The sequence below is a fragment of the Labrus bergylta genome, chromosome 17 (assembly GCF_963930695.1).
Source record: "Labrus bergylta chromosome 17, fLabBer1.1, whole genome shotgun sequence".
In the NCBI taxonomy this organism is placed as follows: domain Eukaryota; kingdom Metazoa; phylum Chordata; class Actinopteri; order Labriformes; family Labridae; genus Labrus; species Labrus bergylta.
Window position 1 is genome coordinate 4,763,536 of NC_089211.1, and position 9,991 is coordinate 4,773,526.

The window sequence follows — 9,991 nt, forward strand, 5'->3', positions numbered from 1 at the left end:
AATAACAGCAAACATTCCCACAATAAGTGAGTTTGCATTCAAAGCCTGATACACATTCTTCCTCTGTGCAAAAACTATTTAAAAAAAACAACACATCAACGATCCACACTGTTGTTCAAGCTGACATGCCCTTCATTATATCATACACAGTTTTACAGATTCAAAATGTAACTAACCTTCTGGATGAAACAAGAACTAAGACAGTGTGCCCAAGTATTGATGATGAGTTCAAGTGCAACATTTTTTTTCTCTCACAATGCAACATTTGTTGTGTACACAGCTTATTATTTTTTAGATACTCTCACTTGGTACTTATTGCTCATTTTATTATATCTATTGTTTTATATATTCTTAATATAGCCGGTAGAAATCTATAGAAATATGGAGTTTAAGAGCAACTGTAACAGCCGAGTTTCCCGCTGGGATTAATAAAGTAATTTTGATTTTTATTCTGATTCTTAATAATGAAGCTCCGCATTCTAGTCATGCAGTCTCCTCTGCCCTCTGACGGCCACTAAAGGCCACATGCAGCTTTGATTCTTTTGGATGTTTGAAACTGCTCTCCTACATGTCAGAGAATAACTAACAGGTTTTAGTTTTGATACACATCACTTAATTATGTGTTTTTCGCAGTTACAGGATTGCAGTTAATCGCAAATTACTTTTCCCCTAAACAATTGATGGTTAACAGGTAAGATAAAACTGTAATTAATTGGAAATATCCAGACATTTTTTTGTTTATTTACATGCAAGAAAGGAAAAAATTCTGTTTACTTTGCATGGAAATTTAAATCTCTTACTGTACATGCAGAATTCACTTCACATCTGCTTTCAAAAGAAGCAGCAGAGGGCCACACCTGCTGGAGTCTTCTGACACTAGGAAACACCTGACCTTCCTCCTGTGCCTTCTGAGCTGACAGCAGTGTGATAGAATACACTGGCTCAGTTCAGCAGGAACAAGAGTTTGGTCAACACACAACAATGATTTAGGATCTCAAGGAGGAAAAGTACACATGGCATGTTAGACAGTATGCATATTTGTGTTTAATAATTGTTGGGTGTTCAGTCGGACGATTTTCTTTTGTGAGAAATGTCAAACAAGTTCAAAGAGGAGCCTTTTTCTAGAAGCTGTACATTGTGTGGTATCTTTTCATTACATGGAATATATCATAATTAAAATCATTTTAAATCTGTCATAAGTTTAAAGTGACTGCGTTGAAGCATGTGTGAATACGTGAATCTTTACTTCCCTCTAGTGGTCACAGTGAATAACTACAACAGTAACAGTAGTACACTGTAGCCTAACTCTTATTAACGTTGTTGTTTAATGCAGCTTCCTGCTATAAATCACACAAAGTAAAAAGACAGATAGGCTTGAGAGTATTGTAAAAAACAAATTAACATTAATTTCTCTGGACGTCAACACTAACATATCACTGATTAGAATTTTTTTTTTAAATTGGGACTCTTTTAACAGATTTGTTTCTTGATATCACCCAATTATTTTCCATTCATAACAAAAACACGTTTGTACAAAAAAAAGTTTTAAAAAAAAGTTTGTACCCCAAAAAACTCACAAATGTTCAGATTTTCAACCACACAACCCCATGGTAAGGGTGAGGGAAATAAGAGGGGTTTAGTGTCAATTCCAGTGCTACTTTACACAACATGGAAAAAGATAGTTTCTACAAAATAAAAAAAAATCTAAATTGTTTTATGAACGCAAGAAAGATGCTGAATATGTAAGACGTTTAGTGTGAAGAGACCGCTTTCAGGACAAAGTGATTGACATGTGACGGAGGTGGGGCAAGACTCTGTTAGAGACCGGGGTCAAACTATAGGCTATTAGGTCCAGGTGGCATTATTTAAATATTTTTTAGCAACATTTTTAAAATTAGAGCAATAATTCTTGCTCTGTCAATTTCTTTTATTCAAATTAGAGCCAATAGGGACAATTAGCCATAAAGTCAGAGTGTTGTTTTACTCCTGTACACTAGAGGGCGGTGTCACATGTAACATTGGTTCGTAACCCAACAACAACAACAACAACAACAGAAAAACAGAACAAGAAGATTTCCCGCGAAGAAGAAAATTGAAAAAACATCAACATGTTAGTTTTACAACTTGAGTAAACGTATAACATTAGTAACCGTGAAAACACCCGGTAACATGTTGAGTGTGGAGACGTTAGAGAGTCAGATAGCTGTTGTCATGGAGACCGTGGTGGAGGCGGCTGTGACGGAGCTCCGCAGACTTCTGGACCTGTGCTCGGCTAACGTGAAAACTTCAACCGCTGAAGAGCGCTCTGCTCCGGCTGTGAAGGACGAGGAGCAGCGGGGGGGTCAAGTGACTCCACCGGAGGACAACAAGTATTATAAAGATTTAACGGTAACACACAACCTGTTGTCTAATGAGTATCATATGGTGTAGCCTACTTTGATTATGAATATTCAGCGGCGTTACACATATTTGTATATTATTAAGTTAAGTAAAACTAGACATTAAGGTTTCTAATTACATTGAGGTGAAGAGTCTTTAAGAATACAAGTTATTGTGTCAGAAAGGCTTTGATTTATTTTTCAGTTCATCTCATATCTCTTCAGTCTATAAATATATTCAATTCTGAAAAGAAAATCTCCAACAAGTTTCCTGAAACATATCTTCAAAGTGTGTTTTTATCCAACCATTGTAGAATAAAGATAAGTTCTTAAAAACTGAAAGAAGCCGACGATACACAATTAGCTTAGTTATTTCCTGAATAGATTTCATGTAATTATTTTCTGGTCACTTAATATAAAAAGTTAGTTGAAGTCCTTTTTATAACTAACCACTGTCGTTGCTAACCAGTCTTTCTTACTCACTGCTCCACAGAACCAGTTTGTATCTCTCATGTCAGCGTGGACCAAAAGTGCAACAGAGAAACTACTGATGATGTTGAAAGTGTCTTTATGTGAAGCTGAGGATGGTGCTGCTGCAGAACAGAGGCTGAATGATGAGACAAATCAGACGAGTGTGAAGCTAAAAGCAACAAAAGCAGGGCGAGTGGCCGGGCCAAAGAAAGGTAAATGAATCAGCTTTACAGGCTGTGAAGAGCTGTTTTCTTTTTATACACTTCAACTTTCTTTGTGATTTAAGCATCATTATATGTTGTTGTTTCGAAATCACAGGCTCAAAAAACTCTCGTCTGAAGAGAAAGGGAGGACTCCAACCAGCATTCACACAGGAGAATGATCATTCATATCACAGAGGTATTACACCAGCTGCTCTTAACATGATATCTTAAATTAAAGCTTGTAATGGGTACCAGTCTCTCTCTCACTCAGATCTGTAAAGGCTACTTATTCTTTGAATCAATTTGTTTTTTATATTGCTGCGTAACGCTTATTCATTTTTAAAGGTTTATTTAGAAAAAGTGATTGAAACATGTTTGAGTATGCCTACCTTTGAATTTAGCTATGGATAAAATGTTCAAATTAAAATGGTTTTAATGTTATAAGTGCGTTGTGTGTGGCTCACACTTGCAGATAACATTGAAACTACTTTATGATAATATCATTTCTATGATGGCTGCACTGATGCTAATTCCATGTTGTTGTTGTTTTTTCAGTGGAGCAACAGCCTGAAGTACCAACCGCGGCTGCTGACCCAGAGTCTGAGATTGAATGTGGTAAATAGTCTGACGTAATAATAATAATAATAATGATACATTTTATTTATAAGCGCTTTTCAAAACTCAAAGACACTGTACAATAGTTAAAAACATAAAGAACAGCACAGTAAGGACAGACTAACAGACATTGCAACATTACACACAAATCATAAAGATAACAACAATAAAGGTAAAACAACAGAAAACAGGAAATACATCACAATCATACATTAAAAGCTTGTTTAAAGAGATGAGTTTTGATTAGTGATTTGAAAGTAGGAGGGTCGGTGAGTGTTGAATGTGTGTAGGGAGTGAGTTCCAGAGGGAGGGGGCAGCTGATTATAAACAATCAGGACGAATACTTTCTGTATGATGAATCATCTTTTTCTAGGCAAACTGGTAAAGTGGTATACAGGCATGACTCAGAGAGACATTTACAGGGCATATACTTGATTTCTGATATATTTATGAATAACATGTCCTACATGGGCAAAAAAGCCGTTTTACTGAGTTCAGAAGAGACTCTGCTGAGAAGGAAAGTGATGTAGTACGAAATAACTTTTAGAACCAAGAGGAGGCATTTCACACCAGTGAACAGAAAGCTGTAAAGGTCACATATTATCCTCCTTTTCAGTAACTTTAAATAAGTCTCAGAGGTCCTCAAAATGTGTATTTGAAGTTTCTTGTTCTAAATCCACTCTGATCCTGTATTTGATCATGTCTATAAACCCCTCTATTTCAGCCCTGCTCAGAACAGGCTGTTTCTGTGTCTGTACCTTTAAATATGTAAATGAGCTGTGTCTGACCACGCCCCCTCTCTGGAAGGGCTTGGGTGTCTTTGTCTTTCTCGCTCCATGTCCTATTGTTTACGGTGAGAAGGCAGACTCAGAGTGCAGAACAAACACCTAGCTGTGGGAGTGTCACCAACCTGGGGGAGGGGCTACTGCCCTTTGTGATGTCATAAAGGGAAAATCTCCAAACGGCCTGTTTGAGCACACATTTTCTGAAAAGTGGAGCAGGCAGAAGACAGAGAGGATGGACTTTTCTCATAATTGTGGGGTTTGTAGACGGACTAGAGGCACATATTAGAGTTAGAAAAACATGGTGAAGTGTATTTAGCATAATATGTGACCTTTAAAAGAACAGTTTATGGTATAAAATGGATTATAAATGGTTAACTGCAGCCATATTAACATATATGAGAGAGATCAGTCTGTGAAATTGGTCTGATGCATGCACACAGGAAAATGAGGTTGTCTTTGCCATTGTAGTTGTTCCAGTTCTCTCTAAAGTCACCTTCTCCTTATTAAAAAGAACTTGTTTACTCTAACATACGACAGTGAAGACCTTTTAATTGGTTGCAGATGTTCTTTGGTCTGTTATGATGACAAAATGTTTCCTAAAAACTTTCTTCTTTATAAGCAAAAACAAAACATTTTTTTTACTTGTTGTGAGAGTCCCTGTTTGTCTTTTTTAAGCTGTGTACTGTCAAACTCTGGATCACGTCCTCTAATTAAGCTTTTATTGTTTTTGTTTCTTTTTTTTTAGATGATGTAGACACAGAGGTGTGTAAGTCTGAGTCCACATTGGAATCTGAAGCTCTGCTAACAAATCCCTCCTCAGAGCTGGACTCCGATGTGAGAGCAGGTGATGTCGTTCAGGAGGAAACAGAGACCGCAACCAACACGCTGGAGAATAGAAAAAACACCACGAGACCATTTCAGTGTCCTTCTTGTGACAAGTCGTTCACTCTGAAGTGTTTGATGGAGAGACACTACCTGAGTCACTCCAAACCTCACCTCTGCCAGGAGTGCGGCAAACGTTTCTCGGTGCTGCGGGGACTCGAGGCTCATTCGAGACGTCACACCGGAGAGAAGCTTCACAAATGCGTGGAGTGCGGGACAGAGTTTGCTCACAAGTCCACCTTTGTCAGACACATGCGTCGGCACGCACTGAAGCAACCAAACACTCGAACCTGCACGCTGTGTGAGGGTCAGTTCAGCGGGGCGCTGGCGCTGCAGCGGCACAGGTGCAGTGCCTTGAATAAGACGTTTGTCTGCTCGCTTTGTCCGGAGACGTTTGAGTGCAGGCAGAGTCTGGCCGATCACGAGAGTCTACACTCAGGTGACAGAGATTTTGTCTGTGAAATGTGCGGCGACAGTTTCTTCACGCCCTTGTCTTTGGCGACTCATCGGTTTACTCACGTGCAAAAGGAGAACTGCTGCGACGTGCTCGGCCTGGGATGCAGCGACTTCAGCGTCCTGAAGAATCACCTCAGCAAACACACAGGAGAGAAACTCTTCTCCTGTGAGGTTTGTGGGAAAGGTTGCAGCCACAAGAGCGCACTGAAGCACCACATGCTGACCCACACCGGAGAAAGGCCATATGTGTGCGAGACCTGCGGCAAACGCTGCGGCCACGCCAGCGCGCTCCAGAACCACATGAGGATCCACACCGGCAAGAAACCGGGCCAGCAGCCGGTCTGCGACGTCTGCGGCAAGAAATTCCACTCCACGGTCAAACTTAAGTATCACATGAGCATCCACACAGGGGAGAAGCCGTACGCCTGCGATCAGTGTGGTAAGAAGTTCAGCAACCCCAGCAATCGGAGGGTGCACCAGACGATCCACTCGGGGGAGAAGTTGTATGGCTGCAACGTCTGTGGCAAGAGGTTCACTCAGTCCACCAGCCTCAAGCTGCACAGAAGTATCCACACGGGGGAGAAACCGTACAACTGTCAGGTCTGTGGGAAAGGATTCCTGAACAGTGGGGACTTCAGGAAACATCAGAGGAGTCACCTAGGGGTGACTGTCTGAAAAAATGCAGTGAATCTCCAAAATATTAAACTACTAAATGGTCACATTCTATACACATTCACATTTGCTTTCTGTACAGTGGGCCCCATGCTGTGAATGTGATGATAAATACAATGAGACAATAGAGTCAGTCATCAATGATTTCTTCATCCTGCTCACACAGATGAGTCAAATCATTTGATTTCCTCCCCGGCTTTAGACCATTGCTGGCTTCATGTACGCGTAAGAGTCACTATACCAGGAAGGATATCAAGAGGACCACATGTATCTTATTCCCACTGCCAGAGGGCTAAATGTGTTTAAAATGTTTGGATTCTCTCATCTGACAGATGCTGACTACCCGTGCAGGTACGGCCTCAGCAAAACAAACATATAGTATGTGCCCCCTTCTGGCCTCCAAGTTGTATTACAATACTTAATGCCCTCGTCAACACATTATGACATATCCACAAAATATCTTAATTCCTCAGTGCTCATCTTAAGAAAATGTTGCTGACAGGCTCTTGAAGAGATGAGTATTGACTAGATGTGAATTCTGGACCAGGTGTTCTCAGCTTCTGTTAGCATTGGTTTGGTTTTGTTAAAAAAAAAAAAAAAAAAGTTAAATAGTACGAGAATGTACCACTTTTTGTTTTGAGTTCAAACAGTTATTAAAACATACATTTCTTTACTGTAATGTCTTTCCATTTATTGAATTGTCTCATTCGGCTTCATTAAGTTTTATTAAATTGCCTTTTCTTTATTGGTTTTAAGTTCAAATTCAGGCAACCAAGAATGAACATCTGCCACCACACTCAGCGGCTTGTTGGCACAGATGTTGATCCTGCGTAAATCACCTTTTCCCATCCTGTCATATTGTCTCGATTAGTTTCATGTTAGAGCTTTAAGCTAATATTTATTAGCACAATTTAAAATAAGAGGAACCACCAACATTTTGTGGAGATGGCTGTAAGTCATTGAACATTGTTTCCTGAACCTCATCAGTGAAATTAATAAGTTAATAAATAATGTTGGTGTTTGGTCCAGACTATCAGACTTAGAGACTTCATTCCTTTTGTCCACCCCTACCTGGAGATTTTGTTGTTGCTGTTTCATTTCTGTTATAAAATGGGACATGCAAATGGTAAATGGACTTGAGCTTGTATTGCACATTTCTAGTCTTCTGACTACTCAAAGCACTTTTACACACCTACACATTCACACATGGGAGAGGCTGCTGTCTAGTGAGACCATCAGAAGTAACTAATCCCATTCAAACACGGCTGATGAAGCAGCGGGAAAAATTCAGTTTTTAGTGTTTTTCCAAAGGACACATTGGACATGTTGCTGAAGGAGCTGGGGATCAAACCCTCAACGACAACTCTACTAATTGCGCCACAGCTGCCCCACAGACCAAACTTCTGATAGACATTTTCCCCTGCCTGTGAAATATTTCTATGTTTTCAAGTTGACCTCTGAAAAGTGAAACAACAGTTTGATCTCTGCTGTCTTCATCAGTAGCTGTTGATGTTAATGTGTTGTTTTTTGTTCCAGCTGTGCTCGCTCAGTTTAATTTATTTTATTTATTTTTTCACTTGGTGGATTTGAGTGGAATCACAGGAGTCACTTACATGTGGGTAATTATATTCGTCATTAAACAAGGGAAGGGCAGGAGGGGGTAGATAAGGTCAATAAAGAAAGCAGATAACCTCTGATAATGAACACTTCATTGTGCCTGAGAACTTGAAATGTTTGAAAGAAATGCAAGTTCTTTATTTTCTTCAGTCTTAGAGAAGTTCATTTCTTCACAGTATTAACTCTCCCACTCAAGAAATCTCTACAGTGGGATGCCAATACTAGATATATATTGATATTTCTTTCCCCTTATTGCCTCGTAAATAAATCAACTTGGGCTGAATCCCTCCAAAAAAAGTCCGATATAAGAAACATGATGAGGACAGCACTAATTACCACACTGATGTTTGGAGTTTCACATTACAAACTCTGGGAAATGATTTCGTTGTGGATGAATTGAAGCATCTATCAGAAGGTTTTCATGTTTACTTTGACCTCCTTTATAAAATAAAATTGTGACAACCTACATGGACAAAACACGGTAAGAGTGATATCAGAGTATTATAGGTCTGAAGCGGTCTGAAGCTGTTCAATCTGAAACAGACAGTGGTGTTTAAATTCTCAGTTTCTCTGTTACATGTGTCCACTAGATGGTGGCTTAGGATCAACATTAACTCAAAGACTGTTTGTGCAGAGACCTCTGAGATATTCACTATCAACAGGTTTCAATACACAGTCCTCATATATTTCACCAATATTTTCACAAAGAATCATTTTAAAATGCATACACATTCAACTTCTTTGATCACAGTTAAGAGACTGTAAAACATGTTTTGATCAGCGGGTTACACAGAGTTTTCAATGGAAGAATTTATTCATATTTATAATTTTAGTTTCATATTTCAGACGTTTGTATGTTGCATTTTCACGTCTTTTCAAGGTAAAGGAATGATAGATAACTATATGTAAAAAAAAACAAAAAACATTGGTGATCACTTAAAATGAATAGCACAGTGAGAACCTTTGAATCTGGAAGAGATGGGTTAGGGTTAGGGTCATAGTGCGAGGGGAGCCATTATTATTATTTGGAAAAATAACGTTTGAAAAGTAATTTTAATTCTAAAGTTATTTGACAAGCAACATTTAAACTAAATGTTTCAGAGCAAATAAACCTTTAACACGTGTTTTTTTTTTTGTTGACATGTAAAGGGTTTAATGATCTGCCTGAGAAGAGGTCAGCTGAGTCTGTATTCACTTTTAAGTCCCTTCTTAAAAAACACTGTTACCTGCGAGCCTTTCCTGATTTTACTTGAATTTAAATTTTTACTAGAAATTTGACTTTTCTAAATTCCTTTGAGAGAATTTTAGGTCTTTTAGCGTTCATTTAAATTAATTTAATTTAACGACTATTTTTTTGACTGACTTGTTTTATGTTTCATTAGTTATTGCTGTCCTTGTGAATCACTTTGTATCTTGATTTTGAAAAATGCTATGAATAAAGGATATTACTATTATTAAAATATTATTATTATTACTATTACTTTTAATAGTACTTTATATAACTTTTATATTAACTTTATATTATTAACTTTTTATTATTTATGATTATTATTAATTATTATTATTTATTTATTATTATTAATTATTATTATTAATATTATTAATTATTAATTTATAATATTAACTTTTATATTTATAGTAACTTTTATACACTTTTAGAGAGTTCGGTCTCTGCTGATGCTAGGCAGAAAATGCTTTCCTTTCAGCAAATGATATCAAATGACATTAAAATTGACCAATCACATCTTCCCTCTGAGTGGGCGGGACTTCCTGACCTGTTCCGCTTCAGTCGGCGCACCAATCACAAACTTTCCTAAATTAGCTAGCTAGCTTCCTCCCGCGGTAGGAGCAGCAAGTAACGTGACTGAGGAGGGGAAAAAGCTATTTTATTATCTTATCGCGGTTTTCTGGA

The 9,991-nt window shown here is 38.2% G+C and overlaps 1 protein-coding gene across 1 annotated transcript; it reads left to right on the top strand.

The window, feature by feature from the left end:
• The first annotated feature begins 982 nt into the window (after positions 1 to 982).
• On the top strand, positions 983 to 9,478 carry LOC109985692 (oocyte zinc finger protein XlCOF6-like). The gene is made up of 5 exons (XM_020636086.3): positions 983 to 2,388; positions 2,872 to 3,061; positions 3,168 to 3,248; positions 3,608 to 3,667; positions 5,198 to 9,478. Exons 1-5 carry the CDS (start codon positions 2,170 to 2,172, stop codon positions 6,463 to 6,465), a joined length of 1,818 nt encoding a protein of 605 aa, XP_020491742.2. The 5' UTR covers positions 983 to 2,169; the 3' UTR covers positions 6,466 to 9,478.
• Positions 9,479 to 9,991: the final 513 nt, after the last annotated feature.